This window comes from Agelaius tricolor, unplaced genomic scaffold (assembly GCF_023055355.1).
Source record: "Agelaius tricolor isolate 1412-34295 unplaced genomic scaffold, bAgeTri1.0.p SCAF_1, whole genome shotgun sequence".
NCBI lineage: Eukaryota > Metazoa > Chordata > Aves > Passeriformes > Icteridae > Agelaius > Agelaius tricolor.
In genome coordinates, this window is record NW_027269261.1 from 23,307,723 (window position 1) to 23,335,335 (window position 27,613).

A 27,613-nucleotide genomic window follows, 5' to 3' on the forward strand; every position below is an offset into this window, starting at 1 on the left:
CCCCATGCTGACACTGCTGTGTATGCAGGACTGAGAAGGACCTCTGTGAGTGGGAAGCACCATTTTATGTGCATGCTGCTCTTCTCAGAAACTTCACATGCTGAAGTCTTTCCTTGACCCAGCTACAAAAGGCTGATTTGCTTTTTAAACTCCCACCATTAGGGAAGAAGGCATGTTCCATGCAGTGAACAGCAGGGATAAAAGTGACCAGTCTGCATTGCACCCACCCTGCAGGCTTCCAGTGCATAGTGGTGTTTCTCCACAACAGTGGAACACTTATTTTTCTTACACAAGGCTATAGTTTTCCAAGACACAGCTCTCAAGCCAACAGTGCATTTCAGCTTTATTTATAGAAACAGAAAAAGATACAAAATTATGAAAGATATATAAAGCACTGAAAAAAAATAGAAAACAATTTTAGTTCAGAAATAACCATGCTCTAGATGACCTTCAGGGTCATTTCCATATTGGAGCAGGAAGCTTTGCATGCATACAAATTGGAATCCAGTCACTCAGTAGCACCTCAGCTCATGTAATAACGGTAATCAATAAGACTGAAGAACAGATTCATGACTTATTGCTCTTATGCTAATTCTACTGATTTACAAAGCTTGAGCAAACTCTGAGAAAGTTCTTGCCCTTAGCTCAGTGCTGCCCCAAAATGGAGACCAGTCTCAGATGGTTTTAGAAAATTCAGAGCTTAGAGCCATGTACTCTGTGGCTGAGAGAATCCTTGCAATCACCATCCAGTCAGTCAGGAGAGCCATGTCTTTGGCCAGGCAGCATTCAAGGTAAGTTATTTTCAGCAGGCCATGGTGTCTCCTAGAAATGGCTTCCAGGGGAAATCATGGCATTGTCATGGCGGGGGACCTGGGGGACTCTTAACATAAAAGGCTGGAGCTTCTGGTTGAAACAGAAGGAGATGGGCTTTTCTCTGGATGGATAGAGCTGAAGCCTCTGCCCTTATTTCTTCAGGAATAAATGAGAGTAACAAGAAGGCTGCCACAGTTGTGAGCATCAGAGACATCAGAAATGCAGGCAATAAGCAGAAGCCTGTCTCAGGAACTGAATTTCTTGTGGAAGGGATACATTATATCAGACTTGGCTGAAGCTGCAGGAGTGATGGACAGTAGGACACTAATTCCCAACAGGCTGAAGTGTCTGCCAGGGGCATGGAACAAGTTTTGACATGCTTTGGGTGGAGGAAGCTGCTTTTGGAAGAAGTCTACTCCAGAATTTGTGGCCTTTTGACCATGCCTAGGGGGAATATCTAACTTTAGAAAGACTAAAGGTCTTCTGGCTGCTCTTCAGTATCAGTTTAAAACAGAACAGTGTAGGAGACACCCATAGTATCAGCTGGGGAAGGGTCTCCTCTTAGTAAACAGCATGTGTGCACTCCTGCAAGCTGGACACCTGCAGCTGTGACCTTCCCAGCTCTGGGCAGCACAATCTTTGGGCAAAGATGCTGCTGTAACAGGTCTGTGTGGCCAAAGGACATGGAGCTCCAGCTAATCTGGGGCCACTCTATTGGACCACTCTGGTTTTTTCTAAAGGTCTTAAAAAGTTCCTCCCAGGGTGTCTGCAGTATATTGCAGGAGCTGATTGCTTGGACACCAGAGAATGAAGCAGACTGAACAGATTTACCATTAAACCAGACTGGAGATATCTCCTTTTGTAACAGAAAAATACAAGAGGCAGACTGAACAGTCTGAAGGTGGTATTAGCCCCAAAACAAAGGTAGTGTTTAATGCTTTAGCTCTAAGACAAGGCAGAGAGCATCTAAAGTCCAAGGAGCTTTAAGAGCATGTTTGATTAAAAAGGAAAACTGTTCCTTAAGAAAAGACCTTCCTTCCTACTCTCTCTTTTTTAAGAAACAAAACCATTTCTAAGGTTACCAAAAAGGTGCTATTTTAAAGGCAAAATTTTAAAAGAAGACATTAAAAAGAAAAAGTAGGCTTTGCTACAGTAGGTGGCAAAGTAGCTTAAGGCAGAACTACTCCAGTCAGTGAGAATACAGAATGTTCTAGCTTATATTGGAAAGCAGTCAAGAAGAACTGATGAGCATCATGCCCTTCATGGAGTAGTGTAAGTGCAGGGCACAGCCCTACATGCCCCTGGACACCATCTGTGAGAGATTGGGTTTTTTGAATTCTCCAAGGTAGAATTTTTTTTTTCTTCACATCTCAAAATGAGCAGCAAAACATGAAAACAACCCCAACATATATAAAATACCTGTTCTGAGATGCACACTTCTGATGTACACAGAGTCACAAAGATGCTGTTTTACAAAAATAACATAAGTCAAAATGCTTCATAATTTCTCCCCACCCCCTGCTGCAGCCCATCAGTGTTTCTGCAGTTCAATTCCTGCATTTGCAATCCAGAATCAATTAAATGAACTCTTGGTTCTAATACATGGACTGAAGACTTGGTCTGGCTCACCCTTGTGCAGATAGAATATCCAGTGTAGAAAAACCATCAACCTGCCTCAAGAATAATGGTTTGCATCACTCCTAGTGTGCAGCACACTTCTGCTCCCACTCAATTCCAACATGAGCATAGCAGTACAGGAACCCAAGAACAGTCAGTGTCGCCCATGGCCAGCCTATAAATAGAAAAGACAGACAATCCTAGTCAGAATAATTAATGACTGCTTCAAATAGAAATACTCTTGGGATGGCCAACTTATGATGCTTCTAATTAATTTTATTAGCAATTCAGCTTCATAAGTAAGTAGAGTCAACCCACAAAATTTGAGAAGTAAAATTATCTAAGCTCCAGGGTTGTCTGACCCCCTGGCAGTCCCTGTCTTTCTCATTTTTCAGGGAATTGGACCAGATTTATTCCTGTGGAATTACAAAGGTCTGTTTTGATCCTCTCCTTTGGAATGAGTTTGTCTATCAAGCAGATTCCCCCAATGAACCCTGATGCTTTAAGCTGTCTGTGGTGCTTCCTAGGCACAAAGGGATGTATAGCCACAATGAAGATTATTAAAATCTGAACAAGTCCAGTTACCTGTTCTGCAAAAGGAGTCTGGGGTAATCTCTGATTAAGGTTGTTTTGGATGTCCTGCAGCTGGGTGCAAAGCCCAATGTACAGCCCACTAACAGCTAATGTGTGTCAGTGAAGAACAGACAGACCTCTCTGCCTGATTTGCCTAATGCCCAAGTTATTTTTTAACTATAAAGACTCTTCCAATATATAAAACTTTTGCTGGTGAAAGTTTTTTTTTTTTTGATGTTTCATTACTATTTCAAATTCTTTTTAGCAAAAGCCACCATCCTTTCACTCAAACTTATCACAGCAAACAGCAGGAGGTCACAAGCCAAAAGGTCTATTGCTTTCCAGTAGAGCTGTAAATAATTTGAAAAGTCTGTTTCAATACCCTGCCCTCAGCAGAACTCAGAGCCCCAGACTCAGTCCTGCACGTGCTGGGACCCTTCCCTTGTGCTCCAAGACCTGGGCAGGGTCACACTTCATCCTGAAACAGGATCAGAAAAAGTTCCATCCCCCTGCTATAAATAGCTGTGTTTGTTTCATGAGCCTCTAATTATTCTGGCCTTGCTTTGTGGTGAAATACTGTCCTGTAACCTGACTGATTTTCATGGAGACATTTGCAAATATTAATCCCTTGTCTTCACAACACCCTGAAGTGAAATTATACTTTTGTTTAATTATTTGTTTCACAAAACAAATTGGCTGAGGTATCTCCAAGGGGATTTTTAACCATAAAAGTCTTGTTTTTATTTCAGTGAAATTAGCCTACTGCAGATTGGGTTTCACCTCCAGTAGCAAGCTAAAGCCCAGCTGTGCTTTGTCTCTGCTGAAATTGCATGTGAAAGTATGTCAATAGATGTAATAAAAACATACCTCTTCTGGCAGCAATATTGTGGTGGCTGCTTTATACAGACAGAGCCAGAAAATTAAAAAAAGGACTGAGTCTAGAATTGTTCTGTTTTAGGGGCACTTTGGAAATTTGCTAGTTACATGTTTTGCATTTTTAAATACTGTAAAGCTCTGGCACGCAGAAAATGTGCCAACAGTAGCTGCCTTGCTTGCTCTCCCCAGCCAACATATCAGAGATCTTGTCAGAATACAAAGTTATGCACTGGAAATCTTTTCTAGATGTCTTAGATTTCTGATAATATTCCTCCATAGTGCCCAGAACCTGGGTTCACAGGGTTTTTAACCACAATAATCAAGCTTGTGGTAATCCTCCTGGAATGCAGGGAGTCTGTCCTGTACAGTGTCAGGGGTGGCATTCAGGATATCATCTCCTGCTCATCTAATGAAGGGGAGAGGGAAGGGGGAAGAAAAAGTGACCCCAATATGGGCAAAGGAAAAGGGGATTAAAAAAAAAATCTTGTTATAGTTCTTCTAGGAGGTGCTGCCCAAATCCCAAGCATTTCTTGCTGCACAAGTAGGAGGCAGCTCCAAGCAGGAGTGAGGGGCCCTTGCCCATTCTTGCCACACTGGAACCTCGTGCAGTGCTGCTGGGTGTGGGGAAATGCACTGAGTGAAGCAAAGGCCTCAGGTTCTGCTCCTTGGCAATCCCAGATTGCTCCAGCCCACTCAAGGCAGATTTGCACAGGTGAATCCACACTTGAGAAGCAGCCCAAGGACAGCCTGAAGCAAGCAGGAGACCTTTAAAGTGTTTTCTCTAATCTCTTCCATTTTAGGACTGGATATACAATAAAGTTGTTGAAAAATCTGAGGAACTTGGTCTCCAGAAGGTGACGATGTAGGAAGGATAAATTATGGATTAGCAATGCTAATCCAGCAAGGGTGCAATTTCAAATTCTGCCCAGCATGTGTTTTCCTTGTAGGTGACCTCCACAATCCAACAGCAGCACAAGCTCCTCTCTTGCAAGGTAAGGTCACAGAAGCCTTTTCTGGCTTCCACAGTTTCTCCTTGTAAACCCAAACAACCCAACAGTACTGATGGCCTTGGATGCACAGCTCCAAGGAAATTTTCTCCTTTTATCCTGGCCAGCATCTTAAGGTATGTTTGTATCTTATGTATGTACCTCAGGCCTTTTGCTGCCTCTCATTCTGCTCCTACTCTCAGACACCATTCAGGGGGCTCTTTTTGGAGACTCCTCAGCTTTACCTTATCTCCCCTAAACCCCTGCACCCTCACCTGTGCTGTACCAGTCTATAAACTCTGCTTGGAAGCATACATGCCTGCATTTTGGATCAGTATCTCTCTGTAAAGTCATACATAGAATGTACTCTTCAAAACATTATTAGTTTCAGCACTAGGCTGTTAGGAAATGACTGAGCTAAGTCTGTTTATTCAAAACCATGTCACATACCACTTTAAATCTCATAATTTCTTGACTGGTTTCAGTAATTTGATTTTGGGCTTGAAGGCTGAGTTTCATGGGACTACAGAGATTATCATAGTTTTTTTCACAGAAAGATGAATTTGTGTTCATTAACATTTGTAGAAACAAGGGCTAATTCATATGCTGTTTGAAAATCCAGAAATATTTGTGAGCTTTACCTGTAGAAATTTATTTTAAGACAGCTGGATATCACTTTTAACAAAGGAACACTGGGTGAGAATCACAATCAAATTCTCAACTTATGGCAAGGTGCGCTGCTTCACAAAACATCAAACACAAGCCCCTTTGTGAGGAGGAGTGCAAATTTTGTAGAGAGGTAGCAGCAGCACTTGATCCATCTCTCACCCAACCTCCTCCCAGAGAAGTCTTCAGTCCCAGCTGGGCCTGAGGCACTGCTCTGTCCAACACAGCTCATGGACTTTGCAGGAGTCTTGCTGGTTAAAACCACATTTTGGTATGTTATGTACTCAGCCTTCAGCCTAATGAGCAGGAGATTTGTTTTCATTACATGATCAAGAGAGAATTGATACAAACTTGCTGCCACAGGAACAGCTTTTGGAGTTACACTTTCAACTTCCTATCTCTCATTCCAAAGTATTTCTGCATACTTTGCAAATGAATAGAAAAGCTCATGCTTCTAGCATGCTCTGGATTCTGATAGGAGTGGGGTAAAACTAAGCTTTCAACTGAAAAGTAACAGTGGATCACAGCTCTCAAAAGACCAGTTATATCCTTATTACCTCAGTTCAAATAATTTGAAGCAACATTTAATCATGTATCCACAAGGAAGCTCTTTCAAGTTTCCTCATCACCCACAGTAATGAAAAAGCATCATACTGGCAATGGTTTGGGCATAGCCAGGTTTCACATCATCATCAAAACACTAGGAAACAGTCCTTAGTTCCTTCCAACCAGTGAGATGTAAGACAAGGGGGCTGTAGTTATGTTTTGCATTTTCCAAAACTGCTTTAGTGGCTCTTGGACCTAAATGTTATTTTTAGAAGTGCCTTGGCTGCACAGTCCTCAGAAGTCTTCAAGTGCAGAGTAGTTATTAAATCAATTGAAGTCAGAAGAACTAATCTCCCTGAAAAGCCTGGCTGGAGGAGCATACATCTACTCTGACTTTGATTTGGAAGTACCTAAGTTGCTGTAAGGCTTAGCACTCAGGAAAATTTATTCTTAAACAAAAGTTCAAATGTGACAAAGACACTGAAGCAACTCCTCTGTAAAGTGGAATTAAAGAGACACAGTGGTGGGAAGGAGGGGGAACAGGCACCAGTCTGTCAAGCATAATAAAAAGCCAAAGCAAACCAGCATTTGAGGCCAAGACAATTCTTACCTACAATTACTAACATACTTAGGTAGAGGATCAGTAAAAACATCACTTTTTCAGAAAAAAAGAACACATTCCAAACTGCAGATCTACTACTTTCTGTTGAAAGAAACCTATTATCTAGCCCAACATTTGAAGCACCTCCAAATGTTGGGCTAGATAAACTCTGCATTTTTAAATTTTAATTTCATGTCTTTTTGTCACTTCCAGGTGGACCTGTCTGACCAATACAGCAGGGAATGTCACACAGCATGTGTTACAAACATGGTGCAGTTTGATACCCAATTAGTCTTCAGATATTTGGAAAAGAAAACTCTACCTGTTTTCAGCTGTGTTGTAGCAAAGCCCTAACATGATTCACTGCAGGTTTTTTTGCTGCTACTTTCAGCTTCCACACAGCACATGTGTCAAAGGACAGACAATAAATTCTGCCAGCAAATACACAGCCCTCCAAGTCCCAGCTGGGCATCTCCATCCTCCCAGCCCATGTAGAGCAGCACACAGGCACAGGGTCTGTAAAGTCAAGATGCCACTTTGTCCCATCATGAGCCCCCAGCTAACAGCTCTCACATATTTCCCTTCCACCCATTGTGCACCTTGGGAGCAGAGAAGCTCAACCACTGGGAACCAGCCTGGGAGATTAGGTAAGGCTGACCTGACCTATTCCTACAGATTTCCAGGCACTGAAGGCACTTTAGCTGGTGGGTGTGGAAAAGATCCAAATATTAATAATAAATATTACTGTACAATAGGTAGTTTTCAAAGGAAATGCTCTAAGGATAACTCAGCTCTGTCCCATGCAGCATCTGGAAAGATGACTGAGAAGGACAAAATTCTAAGCTCCCAGGCCTAGACATGAACCTCAGCCAGGTACAGTAACCACAAAAGCTGCCTCTTCAGTAGACGTGAATCAGATTCCAGCAAAAGGCACTAACAAATGTGTAACAGTAATCTACTTATGTGAATTTTAAATCAAGCCATCCCAAAGAATGCTTACATCTGTGGCTTTCTGAGTACTTAGCATTGCTGTGAAAAACTGAAAATGGAGAGATAACAGTCCAAGACCATCAGCTGCAACACAGGATGACAACAAATCATTCAGATCAGCGTTACTGAAAGCAAAAAGCCAAAGTCTCTTAGTGTTTTCATAATACAAATAGGTTGGATTTAGTAGACAGAGGTCACAAAAGTTGTGGCTTTCCTGTGTTCTTACTGTATATGGAACTAGGCTTTACCATAGCTAAAATAATTTTACTTTTATGCTTCATGGCCCTGAAGAAAGTTGTGTGTTGAAAAAGACTTTGTTAAGCAACAAGATATCAATTTAACTTATGTCAGGGCTAAGGCTGCTGAGCATGCTTTAATGCTTTATCCTGTTAATTAGATAAGCTGCAAATAAACAAATCCATAGGTAGAGCTCAAAAGACTGGCCTATCCTTTAGCTTTTATAAAGCACCTCCCAACACAATTCAGTGATGATACCAAATCTATTTTCATTGCACTATGTATGATACCAAAACTATTTTCATTGCACTATGTATATGAAAGAAAAAAACAAACAAACAAAAACCCAAACCAAACCAAACCAAAACAAAAAATCCCACTACCATCATGCTCTGCTATTTGCTGGTAAATGCTCTGGATGCAAGTAGCCAGAGATTCTCTGTTTTGTCTTTGGACCTAGAACCTCATTTAATGCTAAACACCATGACCACTACCAGCTCTCCAGATGCTGCACAATGTAGACTAGAAGGATTATTTCCCCAGTATGTATCACCTCATACAAGCAGGATAGTTTCACTCTATATTTCTTGGTGTGTTTTTGTGATACAATCCTACCTTAAGCATTTTTACTTCTAACCCTTGTATAAAGCACAAGAAAATTTCACAGGAGTTATGCCTTCTGCTTTATGCTTTAAAATAAATCTTCACCCTCTACTAGTTTTCCCAGCAGAGCTAGTCAGTGGAAAAAAGCCTGGTATTTTAGGCAGTAATTGTGGTCTCATGCATATCAAGTTGACTCTGGAGTAATTCAACTAAAATCAAAAGAACCATATTCATGCTACTGCTGAATTTGAATTAACAGTAAGGAAGACTGATGAAAACTGCCTGTTGGAATCTTCCTGCCTAAACTGCTAATGAGGAAGGAAAAAAAATCCAACTAACCAGCTTTAGTTTTCAGATTATGAAGGGGTGAATCTGTAAAGCAGAAGCAACCTTCCCTCTCCTCCCATGTCTTAAACTGAGACCTACACACAGCTAATATGAAATCAAAGCCCACAAAATATGAAATCTTAATGCTCATTTATTTTTAGAACAGAGAGAAAAGCTTCTAAAAGCATTATTGTAAACAAAGATCCATCTTCACCCCAAAGTAAGGCAAAAGAGCTACCTCTATGAAATACTCTGCAAAAAAAAAACCATTTTAGAGTCATATATCTGGCTTAGGACAGCACTATGCTTACCATTAAATGTTGACTCTGGTATTCCCAACAGAACTTCCTTAAATATGGTGTGAACAAGTACATAGGGATGAGACTTGCCAAGATTTTAGGGCATTTTTCAGTTGTAATTATCTGCTGAGTGTTAAATACACCAATGGAAACACCAGAGCCAGAAGCCTCCTTTTGTTACAGGAGAATGAAGAGTTAACTCCCCAGGAGAACATGAACATCCCAAAGGCAGAGCTGGGAACATTGTTGTTGCCTGGCAGGATCCTGAGGTGAGCATCTGCCTCTTACTGAGCAGAGAGATGCCCATGTTATATATAGAAGGACATGCTGAGCAGAAAGGTGAATTAGCAACTTCCCCTCTACTACAGCTTCAAATTTCAGGAAGATTTCTGTACCAGTCTAACTGGGATTCTTGGATTTAGGTTTGTGTGTCAGGCTTTTCACATACAATGAAGCTCCTTCTCCTGCCTTTTAGTACTAGGGAGCTCTGGAGAAATCAAAGCTATATACTCACAAAAGAAGAGGGTTTAAACCAGGGATTCAGACACGTGCCATCAATCACCAGCCAGCAAACATTTGGGTAAAAAGGTGAAGCACTATAATTTATTTCCTCAACATGATTTCTGGCTAAGGTACCCTGAAGTGGTCATGAATATAAGATGCTTAAATGACCATAAAATAATTAATTTTTAAATATGAAGAATGATTTAAAGATTAATTATTCACAATCCCCTTCCTACCTGCAACCCATTTTTTAATCTGCCATTTTTCCTTGTCATCCTCAAAACCACTCATATTCCAAGACCATTGCAGCTATTCCATGGTGCTGTCTTGTGTCTTCACAGCATTAAGAATTAGGAAAAAAGCAGACAGTGTGACAAATTTAACAAGTATTTACAACCAGCTACACTAGCAACAAACAAACTGTAGCTCTTTATCACAGAGCTCTTGTAGCTGAAATGCTCCATGGATAAAAATTATATTAACTACTAGAGCTTAGTGCAGTAAGAGAAGGGCTGAGAGCACAGTGTTAATTTACATGAACACTGCATTTTGATAATTGCTGTATCAGTGTAAAGCTAACACTACAAGTGAGGTCATTGAGCTGAGTTCTCACTTAACAGAAATACAAATATCTTGAGGGATGGAAGTGCACAGATAAGGTAACCAGGCAATCCTGCAGTCATTTACTGAGCCATGGCAATCGATGCAGGACTGAGGCATTTTGAACTGCTGCTCTCAGGCAGGATGAAGTTACTCCCCTTCTGCTTGTGTCTCATTTTCACATTGTCACCAAAGGGCAAGGAAGAGGGCTGATGCAGATTTAGGGAGGCAGAGAGACAGTGATGCCTGAAGGTGGCCATGAGCCAGCAGAAAACCTTGACAACAAACAATCTCCATCCCACTCGTGGCATATTCCATGAAATGGAATTGTTGCACACAAGTTATCTGGAGCAAAAGGCCCATACAGGATTGCCTCAGTTGACCACTTTTTGAAAGAACAATTGTTTCACTTACCTGCACAAGTTGACCTGATCTTGCTGCAGCCCACAGAATCATAGCAAATAAATAGAAGAATTATCAGTAAAATAGTTAAATTATAAACAGCTTGTGGTTGAGAGTAAATTCATTTTAATTTTGGGGGGAAAAACAAATCTGTGTTGGTCTATCATCAAGACCACTTGAAACAAAGGAAAAAACTAATTTAAAATTCCTTGAATGTTGTCAATATTTAATTGACTTCAAGGACAAAATTAGACAATTTGCTTGTACATTCCCAGAAAACACATTCTGGATATCAAGAGTACATCTACTGAGTTTGGAGAGGGAATACCTTATTCTCTGCTTTCTGTGTGAGCTGGGCAACAGAGCCCAGAGAGTATCTGAAAAAACAGGCCTACCTGGGTGAGCTGTGCAAGCACAGAAGCAAAAGCTGCTAAACCATTCATCACTTGTGTCAGAAAACACAGATTAGAAACACCCAGGCAGCTATATCAACATGCAAAATCTGCAAGGACAGGGATCTCATTTGCTAAGCCCTGCTCTGCTTTTCTGGGATGTGGTCTCAGGCCAGTAAGCAGCCACCCAAGGGGAGGAAATCTGACCAGCACAAATCTGAAGGAGTTACTACCGGCGTGGTCATGGAGATCAAAACCATTCTGCCAGCCCAAGCTGATGCTGAGAGATGCAGCCCTTCTTTGCCTTGTACCTGGCCTAGAGCAATGTAGAGACTGGGAATGGAAAGATTTAAATCTTGTAACAGCCTAGCTGTTCTCCTTGCTCCCCTGTTTTAAGCAAGCTTCCTGAGCAGCTGCTGAAGGGAATCTCTCACAATGCTCCTTTCAGGTAAGCTGCCTGGTGTAGCAAAGCATACACAGAAACAAGTCTGCAACTACAAAAAGATCTCACAGAACCCCATCTTTTCAAACTGGCATATCTTTACCAGCATATTCCCTTTTCTAGAAGGAAAAAAACTCTCAAAACATTTCAATTTCATAAAACTGTAAAAAGTTCTAGAATTACTATGCCTTGTCAGAAAGTTTTTGCCTGTGTTCAAATTGCCTTATTTAACAAAGTGCAGTTTAGTGCAATGAGATATAATCTTTCCACATGCTTCTCTGGCCCACTAAAGCTAGCAAGGAATAAGATCTGATGCATGGCTGCTGTACCCTCTGTCCCACCTGGGCTCTTCTATTCAGTGTAACATAAGCAGTGTTGCAAATCTTTAACATGACTGTTACTAACACCAATATACATATCTTGCTAAAAACCATCTTACTAATCTTACTAATTCCTTACAAAACCAGCATATACCCACACCTCTCTGGAGGGATCCATTTGTACACATGAACTCTGTACTCTCCAACGAGTTTCCTCTTCTTCTGTTGCTGGCTGAGACTTTTTGGAGAGGGCAGGATCCTGCCAGCCTCACTGACTCCCTGCTCCCCCCTCCTGGTGGGGCAACCTCCAATGGCAGAGACTGGGCTTCACTCCCAACCACTGTGGGACTTCTCCTAGAGCTAATTTCACATCTCCTGGGAGAGAAATATAATGAGAACTGGCTACGAAGCAGTCATTTCCATTTGCAAATGGGCTAGCACAAAGGAAGAAATGAGAACAAATTTCCATATGTACAGTCTCTGCTAAACAATCATCTCTGCAAATCCCTCCCCAGCATGTGTGGTGCTCGCTGCCTTTATGGGATCAGCCACACAACCAGAATAATTGATTAATCATCATATCAGCTCAGAAGATCCAAGAGAACAGAACTGGATCTGATCTGATTTCAGATCACAGTCCATGTGCAACGATGTGGCTACACAGATTAGTCATTTTACAGATAAATACGGGCTAATAAATGAAAGCTGCATCTCAAGCAGGCCCAGACTGCGATCAAATACCTTTGCTTACAATCACTACATGTCAAAACAACACTTCCCCAGATCCTCATTTTTAAACTGAAATACCAAGATGCCCAGTCAAGAGAGCACGGTGGCTACAGAGGTTGGCTGGGCATGGCAAAGCCAGTGTTGAAGAAGGACAGAGTGCAGAGTGTCCATAATTTACCCTGACTAGCTGGAGAACCAAAAGATTGCCTTTCTTTCTGCCAGGTTGGGGGCAGGGGGACAGGCTATATGACTCACCCTGCCAAAATAGGCTGTTTTTCTCCTGAAGGCAGTATCACTCCTGATCTTGACAAGGAGAGTAATGCCAATTTCTTTGGCAATAATTAGCATACATAACAGAGAGGACAGAGGGTTCATTTTCTTCCCTTCTCCTTTATTTTCAGTTGGCTCTTCTACTGATTTGACATGAATTATTACTAAAAATCAACGCCTCATGCTGAAGTAAATATTCTGGATGAAATGGAAGAGCTTTGCAAATTTTATGCATGGTCACTGACTGCAGCTGATTTTTGCACAGGAAATGGACATTTAAAAAGAAAAGTATTAGTTTGTTTTACTGGTTCTTTTACCTATTTGAAAATCTTAAAAGCACAATCTGGTTGCACAGCCACCATATATCACCTAACTAATTCCTCTCAAAAAATCTTTTGAACAGATAGATTTTGAAAATTTTGTTTGGATCAAATTTTGCAACACAAGTTTAACATTCTTCACATCTGCTCACACTGTATTCATCATTCATATGGGTCAAAACTGCTCTTGATAAGAAGTCCTTTTTCCCCTTTGAAGAATTCCTTTGCATTGGGATTTGCCTCAGTGTTCACTTTTCTGCAGAACTGCAAGATAACTATGGATGAAAGACCTTCGTCTGTCCTTCAGTGAGTACTGGCCTCAAGTGAAGAGCTCAGCTGCAGTCAAAGTTTGTTGTAACAAAGAAGCCTGATTAAATAAGTGAAATTTACCATTTGGCAGAGTCCTTCAGCCCTTCATAAAAGTCGACGACAATACTAAATGTTTTGATCAGAAACTGTGCTTAAGTCTTTGACTTGCATCCTTGATGACCTTTCAATCACATTTGAATACATTTCAATTACCAAGGGATAAAAATTACCCTGGCAGATGTAGCAAGGTCATTACCAACTTACTAACATCTCTACCTTCCCTTTTGCTGAAGTCCTTGTAGCTTCTATGGCTTATATAATAAATATAATAATAAACTATTCTTTTATTCTGCAGAGAGTGATGTACTTAATTTGTTTTAAATCCTAACCTGAACTACAACAGATGTTATAATTGTTGGGGAGAATACTTGACAAGCTGTGGCATCATTTGTGTCTCCATTTTGATCTGCTACTGGAGACCTTAAAACACAATAAATGGAAGGACAAGAGCAAAAGGGTGACTCAAATGCATTGGCATTACTCTAGACAAAAAATATGAAACACTTAAGAGTTTAAGTGATCAAGTAAATCTTCAGTAAAAAGGAAGACATGTCTCGGGTAGACTGAGAACAAAACTAGGGAAAGAGCAACAGAAAAGATGGGAAGCAAGAATCAAACTCACAGATTTGAAAAAAAATTATCTCTTCACTAAAAAAGAAGACATAAGAGGCTTCCTCAGCTCATCAATACTGATCTAACAGTTCATTTAGAATATGGGCAAAGAATGGGCACTATATGTCACCTCAGATGACAAATTATCTTAATCTAGTACATTATGAGAGACTAAAACATTCAAGTACTTCTGTTAAAAAATACTTAAATACTTTTTTTTAGAAAAGTAGACTGTAAGAAAGATTCAATGAAAAAATATTTTTTCAAATCTGAATTGGTTATTTTTAGCCATAAAAGTAAAGAAAGCTTGTATGTCAACACAAGCACATAAGAGTGCCTTCAGCAGGGACAACAGCCAGCTCAGCTTGCCTCGTGCCTTTGGTGCATTCCTGCATCCCATACGTGCAGAATGGATACCAAAGGTCATGTGGCAAGAGAGACCCCCAAAAATGATCAGTGTGTAATACCAAGTTAGGACTAACTAGGGTGGCCTTTACCAGATAAAAAGACAGGTCCAGTCTTTTGAGCTTTCTTTCAGAGCTAATGATGCCAGTTTTGTTTCAGTCTGAAGACTTAAGACAGTCTACAGTGAGGAGTTGTAGGCTTGGCACAGGTTGACCAGCAGCTTAATTATAGCTGTCATCTCATTAAGGCAGAAAAATTTTATTGCCTTCCCCTTGGAGATACAAGTGGGCTTAATCTTGTATCTCAATCAGGCTTACCAGAACATTAAATACAAGTGCTGTCAGTAGCCAACTTCTTTGATGAAGGCAGCAGTACATGAAGCTGAATTGAATTAATAATTAAATTACTCCTGCAAAACTCACATGATGGTAGAAAAATTCTGTAAAAAGTCTTAAGTAAATGTTAACATTTTCAACAAAATAACCACTGTCTTTGACTAATGGAGATCTAATCACACTATACATTAATTTGGAATAATCTATGAACTGTCATGGAAGTAATTTGTGTTACCTAAAACCCAGTACAAATTTGTCAAAGTACTGCATGTAATACAAGGTCTTGATGTAATTAACTTCAGTGATTAAAACTCTCATAAACTGTGTGTCCTTGGCCAAGCACAGCACTGCCATGGTCTCAGTTTCAGGAGATCTGATGGGTCAGCACTTACTCTGGTAACACAAGTGCAGGAAGGTTACTGCAGGCAGACCTGTGCAGTTGGATGCACCACTGTGCCTGCCCTGAGATAAAATCATACATTATGTAACACCACAGACAGTTGGGAAGATACAGAAAGTGCAAAGTGCAAGCAAGACAAAAAATTCTAAAACACTCCTTATTTTCTCAGAATCATGTTGAAGACTTAGCATTCTAAGACCTGCCACAGACCCAAACATCTGGGTCTGTGGCAGGTCTTCCTTCTTTTTTCACTTTGTCAGTAGCCATGCTCACTGGAGCACCTGCAAACCATGTTGCAGCAACAATGAGCATTTGATGGGGTAGTAGTGATACTGGATTAGATTCTCAAAGGAAAACATGCTTCTCCCCAGGAAGCTTCAGCTGGAGGCTCCCTCTGGAGCTGCCCCCAGTGCTGGGCACAGCCCTTTGCCTCCCCTGAAAGGAAATTAGAATCACTGCATAAACACCCCAGCATTTTCTGTAACCTCACAGCTTGCACACTCTACTGTAGCAAAATGGAAGAGAGTGGTCCTCTCCCTGCTCCCCAGACTACATTTGGTTTCCACTCAGTAAATACTTGAAGTAAATCAGATTTTCCAGTATGGCCCAGAACTGGCAGAAGCTACATGCTTACAGATGCTTCCAGATAGTCTTTAGCACTCCCCAGGAGGCATCAAGAGCCCAGACCACGGAGAAAAACATCTCACTATTCCACATTACCTGAGCAGTGGGCAGCAAAGGTGAGGGCAGATTTTCAGAGGAAGAGAAAAACCACACAAATGAAAACAAAAGCATCATAAAGGACTCCTAACCTATGCATGACAAACACACTAAGACAGACAATCCTGGAGGGAAAAAGGGGGATGCAACCAAAAGAGCTACTTCATCTCATGAGATATATCTTGACAATTCTTCTAGACTGTCAAAGCAAGTAAATGCTGACTCTATCTCCCAGCTTCTCCTGTCCTCATCTCACAACCTTTCATCAGCAATATTGTTACTTACAAAAGAAGTATGAGACAGATCTTGTGTGTTTGACTGCACTGCAGGAGCCAGCTTCAGTGAGAGACAGAGCAGCAATGCTTATCCCAGTGAAAAAGAAGACACCTTTGCATTGATGACATTTTTAACAAGGACTTGACCTTTCTAAATCTGGCATAAGTCAAACAAATTGAGAAATGGCTAGTTCATGGCAATCCCTTTTATAGACAATACAGTGGATTTTTCATATACTGCTGCCACAGAAGACTACTGGCAGCTCAAGAAGCACAAAAACCAAAGCACTGAAAGGATGTTCTAACACTATTTTAGTGTCAGAAGTTTCTGCTTTGTGACCACTTCTTGCTCATCTCTCTGTGCTTACTGAGCTCCACTCACAAACCCCAAAGAATGTGGTGTCACAGTAGGGCTGTGGAAAAGCACATTACAGGGAGAAATGAATGTGAATTACTACTGACTGACATCAGGCACAAGAGCCAAAATCTACTCCCAGTTTCACTACTGACTTACTACTTCTCCCCATCCCTTTGTTTCCCTCTGCTTTTTGTAAAGCAACTGGAATCACAAAATTCTTCAAATGTTTAGGTCAAAAGTACAATAGAGGACAACAAGAGGATACACACATCTAGTGCCATATTTTGCTGCTAAGAAACCTGGCAATCTACTGTAACCTTAAAGTGACCAAAGCAGATTCAAATGAATTTAGGAGAAGAAACCATGCTCACTTGCTCTCTCCTCAGGAGTAACAATTTTTGACAAACCAGGTTTATAAGGACAGGTGTTTTGGCACACTTTTGAGCAATTTTGTCTAACGTTGCTAAGTGCAAGAGACATTTTAGTGAAATAAAGACAGGTGCTATTTAATTTTTATTTTCAGAAACAGCATCATGATGTAAAATTAGCATTATCAGGTTAATGCAAATTTAATGTTTAATGCATCATTAAACAGGTTAGCTCACACAGTGATGTGCACGGAGCTTCAGGATAGTGTCACCATCAGGCTCATTGGAAAGGATGCCTGAGAAACAACAGAATTATCTTGCTGCCACTAGAAAACGGTTTTAACTGTGGTTGCTGTGATTGGGACAGCATTTATGTTCAGCATAAAGCAGAAAAATGGCATCAAATGCCCTAGCAAAACTCTGTGGCCCTTATGACTAAGCTGCACACTAGTATAAAAAGGTTCAATCCCTGTTTTACATAGTTGTGCTGGTAAAAGCTACAAGTACATTCATGACACTATATGCTGTTTCAGCCCAAGGAAGAGTTTTACTGAAATGGCACAAGGCATGGATTTATGTGAGGTGTCCTGGTGGTACAGTCTGTGGGCATTCCTGCCCTTGCAAAGGTGCCCTTTGCATAGGTATGGTCCCAGCCACACAAAGTGAGAGCACAGAACCAAGCCTCAGCTGGGTTCTGGCAGAAATCCCTTCATGGTTTTACCCTCTTTGAAAAGTGGTCCTCCAAAGGAATCCCAGACCAACTCCAGACATTCTTTAGGAAGCCATTAGTCCTTGAGAAATTTGGCATCTTCAGGTTACTTTGCATCACTCAGGGATAACCTCTCCTAAGTGCGTGGACCAGAGCTTAATTATTTACATAATTAAATACAACAGCTCTCCCTCTAACCAGGCCCTCTGTCCCTTACACCAAGGGCAGCCATTAGTAATGCCCCCCAGGAAGCACTGTCATGCTGCTATCAAGTAAAAATTAACTTTGGGCTCCTTTAGATTTTTTTCTTTGTTTGCTTTGTTTTGCAGCATGACCCAGAATAAAAGAAAGGCATTGAACTGTTTATGGGTAAAAGACACAACTGCCACCACACAAGTTGAAGCAGCTCAATAGCTGAAAACAGCAACTTCCTGCAGAGAGTTGATGTGACAAAACTTGGACTCATTTTTGGAGTCAAGCAACAGATCTTCAGGCCAGCACAGAGCAGCAAGTGCATTGAAAGCAGGCTGTGTAAAATCCAGCATGCAGCTTACCCAAATTAGCTTTTTGTGAGACAGTCTCACAGCTTGGAGAAGGTTTCTTAAAAACAACACCTTGATGGTGCTTTTTAAGGCTATGAAAGTGTCTGCAAAAGAAACAAGGCTGACTGCAGTAAATAGAAGGTTTAACATATCTAGGATAGGCTCCTACTAAAATTTTCATATGACATAATAAGGCTCAGATTTAAATCCTTTGGTCTTTGTAGAAAATTAGTTTACCTGACAAAAGAAGACTCAGACATTTAAATCTGGTACTGACAAAATAGTGGGGATTTGCTACCAGTTTTAAAGGAAATATGACTGGGTTGCCAGGGTATGATGCTCTTTATTGTACAGTGACAACCACTTCCAGCAACTCAGCTGGGAGCTGAGCACTCAGTAATTGGAGGGACTTGGCTTGAAAGTAGGGGAAATATTCATGCCTACCTCATGAAATGAGGCAATACACATTGCTTGCTTGCAACAGTCCTTTCAGGACTTCCCACTTATGAGTACATGACAGGACCTTCTCTCACCATCCTCCCCTGCCCCACCCTGCAAACTGTCCCCCACACCATTCCATCTGAGAAAAGGAGTTAATTCAATATTTTAGTAAATAGCAACACTTGAGTGCTAAAATAATGTATCTTTCTAGTAAAACAGTTGGAGTAGAGTACAGGAAAATAAACGACTTTTTGTCTACTTCAGTGAAAAAAGGACACAATTTTGCATAGATCAAAATACTTCTGTCAAATTAATTTTTTTAACAAATAACTGTCAGACTTCTGAAAAGTGTTAGATCTCCTAACTTCCATGAAAAGCATTTAGAAAACAAAAGGTGACACCTGTGTGCTCTGAATCTGCAATTTTCACTTGAACCAATTTTGCTGTAATTTCTCCATCTACTCGACTTCCTTACTGCAGCATTTGGTTACCTTTCAGCTACAAATTTACCTATCTTCAGAATCCTGTAAATGGAAATCATCTCATCCTTTCACCACCCTCCTGCTCTTCTCCAAAACCTGCCAAGCTCTGCTGCATGCTCTTACTCTCATGAACAAAGTGGACCACCAAGCACAGGATTTGAGCAGAGCAGCAATATGTGCCCCCCAGGCAAAGATTTCTTCTTCCCCAAAACCAGAGAGAGAACAGGACAAAGTCAGAGTCACCTTTACAGTCCAGTGGTGTCTGCTCCAGGCTGCATCTCTGTCTAGACCACAGTGCATCACCTGCAAGCACTGACAAGCAGGACAGAAAGATGCAAAGAAGTCACAGCATTCACCAGCATTAAGGCTTTGTCCTGCATCCTGACACAGTTTCACTTCAGACTCTGTAAATAACTTAAATAACATTTACATATCAAAAGAACAAAACAGCCCTTGCTAACTTCAGCAGGAATTTCTGAGTAAGAAAAAAGTGGTCAATTCCCACATGACAAAAAGCCAAATGCTGACAGAGGCAATTGTTCTTCACCTCTGAGGCACAAATGTGAAGTGCTCCCCACACTTCCCTTCTCCTTTTCCTCATCTCCAACTAAATGTCAAGCCTTGCCTCCAGCCTTTGAAAGAAGCCTGCCAACCTGGCAGTATGTACTCCAGCCCCACACTTAGAGATGCCTGAAGGGTTTTGTCTGAGTGGTTTCTTCTAGGAATTGGCCTGAGGGAAAGGAGAAATAAAAACTAAAAAAAAGCAGCCAAAAAGCAAATAAACAATTAATGGTCCTGTAGCAAGAAATGTGAGGTCCTCCTAACCATACTAATACATCAATTCATTTTTTTAAAGGTTTATTATAATACAGAGATGTTAATGTTATTCTTCAGTTTTCTAATATCACTGTTGGAAAAAACTAAGAGTATGCAGTCTTATTTCAGCATGACTAAGTGCTTAGGGTTGAAATGTATAGAAATATTTAGGTTAAACATATTATTTCAAAGTTACTCTGCCTCTCAGTTCTTACCTGCTTTTTACTAGTAGGTGGGAAAACTGCTCATGGTTCTCCTTGAGCTCATCCCACTGGAGTAGATTTGAAAGAGACCAGATTTCTACAAGGTCTGGTAGCTTTTCTTCATATGGCAACAGGGAAGTCTATCCCAGGATGCCTAAGCAGGACTCACTCAGCCAGTGAGATGTGTTCAAAGTCTCACTCCTTGACTTTCCTGGCCATTTAGGCATCACCTGCACTCAGGGTTTTGCCTTAGTATGTTTCAGGTGCTTGAGGTACTTCTGATTTGGAAAAAAAGTACCAAAAGTAATTCTCCAGTAACCAAAATCTGCAGCCTCTTCGGAATTTTCTTTATCGCATGAATCAGTCACTGATTAGGAAACAGCAGTGGAGAAGACTGGATAGCCTTGAAAAACCAAGCACACACAGAGTACTGTGAACCCAGCTTTCCCCTCATTCTGCATGCAAAGCACACAATCCAGCTAAAAACAACAGAGAGCCTCACATCTACTTCTCCTACGTGCTCTTGGAACTGCCATTAAAACCTAATTTTTACCCTCTGATCTTTCCAATCTTCCTTCCACTTCAGAAGATCTCTGGAGGTGGCAGGAGCAATCACCATCAAACTCTCTTAAATGAGCAGCTCCAGGCTTTTGAGGTTTTGCTGAACACAGAAATACATTGACACAAACAGCCCTGGAAACACAGAACTAAAAGATGGCTCACAGTAAAGGAAAAGGGTCTTTTCAGGAATTATCAGGAAATTGTATACAAAGCAACTTCTACCCAGGATTGTTTCCTACAAATTAACATGACAGTTGTAGTGTAACAGTCAAAATGGAAACTGTATTTTCTGTTTCTGAGAAAAAGAGGTGCTCTCTGTTAGTTTTGTGAATTCAGGTAGGCATTAGTTCAGCCCCGACCTTGGAGGCAGAGCGCTCAGGCTGGCACATGGCATGCCAGAGCAGAGCAAGGAAGAGAAGTCCTTCCAGTTTCACATTGGGAGGATTTTTTCCTCCATGTGATTTTACATGGTAAGTCCAGATTGTTCATCAGTCACCCACTGACCTTTCCAAAATCCTCTTTAATACTTAATTCTGCATTTTATAATTTTAAGCCAAGTCCGTGCAGCAGGAGACCATGTGTGAAGAAGATAAAACAGAAAGCTTAACAAAAACCAGCCTCCCATGTCCACAACTCTTAACCCAAAGGATTCAAGACAATAAATGCCCAGCACTTAAATACAGCTCCAACATCAAAGCACTTTACAGACCCCACATGTGCTGCAATAAAAGACTTGGGGAACATAAAATGCTCCTCTGTCAGGATGACCTGTCAGTAATTCTGGTGTAAGTACTCCCTGTCAAGAGACTTGCAGCAGCTTCCCTGAGGGCCTGCTCCTTATCTCACCAATATCCCTGTAAAAATCTTTCAGACTCTGTACCTAATTGAGCAATTGTTGTGTGCAGAAGCATCATGTGGATGTGGAAGGAGCATCCGGATGGACAATGAACATGTATGGTATGTACATCCATTGGCAGAAAGCAGCCACAGAATCTCACTGGAATTTCCTTCCATGTAGGATCTTAGAAAGCAGAAAGAGGAGGTGCAGGCACAAGGTGTAACAGAGAGGAGAACTTACACAGAGCAGTGAAGGAAGGAGACACAGAGGAGGAAGAGTTCAGACTTCAGACTGGAGATGCCAATGGAGCAAAACCAGTGGACACCAGCACTTGCTGATGAAAGATACAGTCCAATATTCAAGAACCATTCCTTTAAACAGTTGCATCCACAATTGCATGGAGATGAAGGAATTAATTTTGAATTAATTTTTACCATGTAAATGATGTTTTAATGCATTTTACCTTTTAAACAAATTCCTTTAAAATTTAATAAGAACCACTGGTGAATTTATTGAATACCTAATATTTTTGGTAATCTGTTGAAGAAATTTATATAAGAAATACTGTATTAGTGAATCATGCTGTAAAGTTTAATAAGTTAAAAGGTGATGATTTTTTACAAATGTAGGAATGGAATAAGTAAGAGCTGTAGCTGTGGATGTCAATTCGAGTTCTATAATAATGCAGTAAATAATGTGATAGAAGTAACTAAGTGAATTTATGCCCTGTGCGAAGTGTTTTTCTACCTAGAAATGCAAGTATTTTTAATTTTGATAATGAAAATGAAGAAGTTTTGTCCTAACTAATTTTCAGATTCTATTTTCTCAGAAAATATGCAGGAAGATATTTTTATATTTTTTAAAAGTAGCCAAAAGTTAGAAACACAATGTGAATCTAAAATTGGTGTCCATCTTCCTCTTACTTACAAAGTACCTACAATGTAGTAGGTCATACTTTCATACAAGGAAAGGCTGGGAGAATTTGGGTTGTTCAGCCTGGAGCAGAGAAGGCTTTGGGGTGACCCAATTGTGGCCTTCCAGTACCTGAAGGGAGCCTGCCTGAAGGGAGGAAAGAAGCCTATGAGGAGGCAGATAGAGGCTAAGGGGGAATGGCTTTAAACAGAGGCAGGGCAGGCGCAGGTCAGACAGCAGGTAGAAATTCTTCCCTCTAAGGCTGGTGAGGCACTGGCACAGGCTGCCCAGAGAAGCTGTGGATGGATCCCTGGAGCTGCCCAAGGCCAGGCTGGATGGAGCTCTGGGCAGCCTGGTCTAGTGGGAGGAGTCTCTGCCCATGGCACAGGGATGAAGCTACATGGTTTTTAATGTCCCTTCCAACCCAAACCATTCAACCACTCTTTGAAAGCAAAACTGGCAGAGCTGTAAAGCTCTCAGCCCTTAAGGACTCAGTATGGGCCAGACTTTCTGAAGGTCTTAAATTTCCAAAGGTACTGTCAACTCTTCTGGGCTATTGGAAATCCCTTTTGGTCATCTACTGTCACACTTTACAACAACAATAATCATCATCATCTTCTGCTTTTTTTGCGTGTGATTGCTCAATTTTTCTTACAAAAACAGCTGAAGCTTTTTCACAAAATCATTTCAAGAGAAGTTCTTTTTCAGTGATGATGTGAAATATGACAAAATAGAACCTGCTTATCCCATCTATCTTCTAGGAGGTGATACATGATATTCACTTATGCAGAGAAACTTCCTGTTCAGCTTATTGAAACCCCATCATTATATTTTGATTAAACAGTCCAAGAATTGAAACATAGTGCTCAGACACCCATAACTTCCAAGAACACAGCTTCAACATATTTTTAATCAAACCTAGTTAAGACTATTTGCTTCAAAAATGAGTAGAGCTCTGCAATCAATGCTTACTGCATATGTTTCTTTGACCAAACTCATATAATTTAATGCAGTCTCTGCATGAAAACTGACTTTTAAGAAAAGTTCAGCTAAAAATCTGAATCTTAGCATTTAATTTCCAAAATTGTGATTTACGATGTCAGACAGAAAGTCTGAAGCAAATCTGGAGAATTCTATTTATAATAAATGGAACCAACCAATAAGCATTACTGCAACCAGTCAATTCTGTGACTGGAATGTCAAACTTCAGAGAACACTGGTAGTCAAATTGCCTCACTGAAGAGAAATTACACGGATTTGAAAGGATTATAAAAGGATGAAATATCCCAGCTGTTCTCATTCTCTTAAGGCACTTTTATTAAAGTATTTGCTGAAGGCAGGGTTGTCCTGATGCTTAATTTTCACAGACACTTTAGAGCCATGTATAAGAGTAAAGCTTTTATAGAATGAAAATTTTGAAGTATGGCAGCAAATACAGAAAGTCAGTATTAGAATTTTTTTTCTTTTTCAGGCATCAAATCAAAGAGTTACTTGTCTTGAGGCCGATTTCTTAAAAATCTGTTGTGTAAATAGAATAATAGATTTTGTCTTGTTTGAGGAGCAAGGTACTGTACTGATCACTAGTTATTATGCACTTGCAATGTTAAGGTTTTTATTAATTTAGTTCATCTGTTTAAACCGTGAGCTTCATTAACACCATTAGAAATGAACTACCAAAAAACCAGTGGGAGCAAAAGTGAGAGAGGTGCATTCTCTGGGCAAAACTGTATTGTGAATTTCAATCAGATAAAGGAGCAGAAAGAAAAAGAAGCAGCTGGATCAAGATTTTTTCTTTCTTTTTTTCTCATGAGCTTGTGCAAAAGCTCATTACCAACTAGCAGCTATTTTTGTAGGGAAAAAGCCAGGGATGCTCTCCAGTTCTTAAAGGAAAACTCTACCTGATGCTAATCAGTATTACTGGAATGGGATCTCATCACAAACAGGAGTGGAAATAAGGCAGAGCTGCTTTCTCATTAGTGGACTCCAAATCAGATGCTGCATCTAATCTGTCATAATACCAGATTCACTCAAGTGTGTGCATGTGTACACACACACCTGCAAGAGGAGATTTTCTTCTAAACCTGAACAGCTAAACGCATTCTGTTATGTGAGAACATTTGACCATGTTTACTGATTTTAAAACATGCCCAGCAAACCTGAAAAGTGAAATAGTCTTGCTCTTTTTCTATTTTAAAGGAAGAACTGTAACAAATGCTTTGTATAGTCATTACTAGATTAAGAAAAAAAATATTTTCAAGCACTCAACAGCAGGGTGAAGTGGTAAGGTGAGAGACAGAATAAAAGAGATCTTTTATTATATTAACCACGTTCATTTCATATTCAAGGGGATTTTAATAGATGCCAATCCAAGAGAAATAACTTCAATTACTTTAATTACTTTTCTTTCAAAACTTTGTATGAAAATGACAAACAGGAATTATGATCTGATTTCCATATACTTGCCTCTTAGTCCTCAATGAGTGTGGGTTTTTCTCTCTCTCTACATTTTTTTTCCCTTTCAGTTTCACTACATTTTTTTTCCCTTTCAGTTTCATTTTTTTATTAAGCCTGCAGCATGGAACATATTGTCCTGGAAAGGACTATCATTCTTCTACATCACTGTCAGGAATACTGTATTCTGGTAAAACCAACAGGTTATACAGTGAATTGGCAACTCATTCTCCAGCTATGGCTCTTGTTCACCTGCTGGCTAGTTAACGAATTAGTGCATATATACATTTTCTAGACAATTCCTGCTTTTAACTGAAACATTTCTTAACATCAAAAAATCCAAGATCAAAGCAAGAAGACAATAATGAAGGAATTTTTTCCCCTCATGGCTTTTCTCTCTGTATCTTTATATTTTCTGTCTTCTCTGTGATAATTGTACAAAACTTTTTCATATATAAATATACCAAGTTTTGATTATAACTCAGAGAAATGGTTCTCATTATTAAAAAATATACCATATGGGACTTTCTTTAAAATATCCTACTTCTGAATATCCTGCCTGTGTGCTTGTGGGATGAACAAGCCAAGGAAGCTTTTCAATAATCTTTGCCAAGACATTCCAACAAGAAAGGCAGCAGTCAGCATAGTGCTGTTGCCCTCACACACCAAAAGTGCTTCTGCTGCACCAAAACAAACAAACAAACAAACAAAAAAATTAGTGACAGTTTTCAGTGTGCTGCTTTCTGGTAAACTGCACTTTGATGCCAGTTAGCACTGCGATGCTGTTGAGTGTGATGATTCATCAAAGGGGCCTGGAGGGCAGCTGAAGGCTTTAGCAGAACCATCAGACTGATTTTTATCCCCTATATTCACTACTGAGTGATCACAGCTCCTCTGCTTTTAAAAGTCTGGCCAGCTTCGCAGCACCCCCAAGTTCCTTGTTTCTCTGACAGCCTGGCTCCTCCATGAACATCCTGCTCTCCAGCAGGACAGCTCTGGCTGCTGCTGTGTGACCCGAGGCAGGCTGCAGCCAACCACACTGCCAAGTGCCCTGATGGACAGACACTGCTCCTGGTCCCTCCTTGCACAGGCACCAGATGCCAGCACTGGCCAGGTCACTCCTTGGTTCTCGGCATTTTGAAGCTATTATTAAACTGACACGGCACTGGGAGATGGGGACAGCAGCTGCCTCTGAGAAGCATTACCACTTCCTGTTTTAATTAAATATTTGTATGCAGACAGCAACAGAAGAGCACATCTGTCTGCCAGACAATTAGCAAAGTGAGGATAACAAGATGTAAGAATTGGAGAGAGTGCAGTGAGCTTCAGCCCTGCTGAAATCCTTCCTCTTCAGATAATTGTTTAATGCCTTAAGCAGGTAAGAATTCATGCAGCAATTTGAGTCAGAGCTGGAGGCACAGAGTGGAAACACTCACCAGCCACACGCATCGTTTCCAAGCTGAGATAGTAAGAAACCAATTTTAAAAAGATATATTTATATTACACTATATACCTAAAACTGGACCAATGTCTAATCTGGTACATTTTGGTACAGACTGAAAACAACCAGGAGTAAACCACTGCATTGGTTGCCAATGGTTAACAAGGCAAAGATTGCTGAAGAACTGCAATTGGAGGAGAACTGTAGGTCACCTGCTGCTTTTTTGCAGTCTACTGTCTCCATCCAGGATTTCTTAATCTTTGCAATTCTGCCTGAACTTCTTCTCTCCCTTTGAAGAATCTGATGCTGAGCCTACAGAATGAAACATTCAAACTCAACATGTGCAAATATGTTGTACTAGGAGATCACTGAAATGTCCTGGTACTCTACACAAGGTATTTAGTTACTAGTAATGAGCTGAGAACTTTCCTCATCCAAAATATACTCTCACACTGGGGCTGCAACTCTAGACAGAGAGAGCCAAATTTATACAAACTTTCTGTGTATGGTCTCTCATTTTAAAAAACCCCAATGAAACCTTTTCCATTTCCTACATCAGGATAGAAGAGTAATCCCTGCCCACAAATGTTTGTTTTGAAATGCAAGCTAAGATTTTATTTTTCAATTAAAAAAAATTCAAATCTAAATGAAGATTAAATCTAAGGCAAACACACCTCCCTAGACCCTATCTGACAGGTCAGGAAAACTAACTGCTTTTTGACTAGTTTTAACCCATATTATGAGAGAATATTTTTTTGGAGATTCAATACCTCCCTGAGACAAGAAAACCACTTCCTGCTCTGGCATCCAAGAAAGAATCTTTTGGATTAGAACAAGTCCAGCACAGGACACTGGCCAATAATTTCTATTTGAAGTGGAAGAGTGCCTGCTGCCTCTCAGGAGGAAGGGAATTCCAAGCTGTTACCACCTATCTGCTACAGACCTTGCTGTTTGCATCCAGGTCAAGCATCTGCCATTGCTCAGAAGGTGCCTCCAAGCAGCCAAGCAGCTGGTGCTCTCCAAAGCAGAGACAATGAAGTGTCCTATCTGATTGATCATGCAGCTCTTTCACTGCTGCTCCTCAGTGACTCCGACACTGCAGCCCCAACCTGTTAGCACTGTCCTTGCATTAGCAGACTGCCATGAAGAAATGTCCTCAAGCTTCTAAAGATGAACTAAAAAGTGCCTCTCCAAAGAACTAAACAGTTCAAATGCAAAAATTTCATTACTGCTTAGTGATGCTCACATTAAGTAAGCATGAA

At 40.5% G+C, this 27,613-nt stretch overlaps 1 protein-coding gene across 2 annotated transcripts in view; it reads right to left on the reverse strand.

Annotated features, from left to right (window-relative positions):
* Positions 1–319: 319 nt before the first annotated feature.
* HHAT (hedgehog acyltransferase) overlaps positions 320–27,613 on the reverse strand; it is a 147,305-nt gene continuing 120,011 nt past the window's right edge. For both annotated transcript variants that reach the window (XM_071426730.1, XM_071426738.1), the window contains one exon: positions 320–2,605. In XM_071426730.1, coding sequence (XP_071282831.1) covers positions 2,514–2,605 — 92 coding nt within the window. In that variant the 3' untranslated portion in view covers positions 320–2,513. The remainder of the gene's footprint in view (positions 2,606–27,613) is intronic.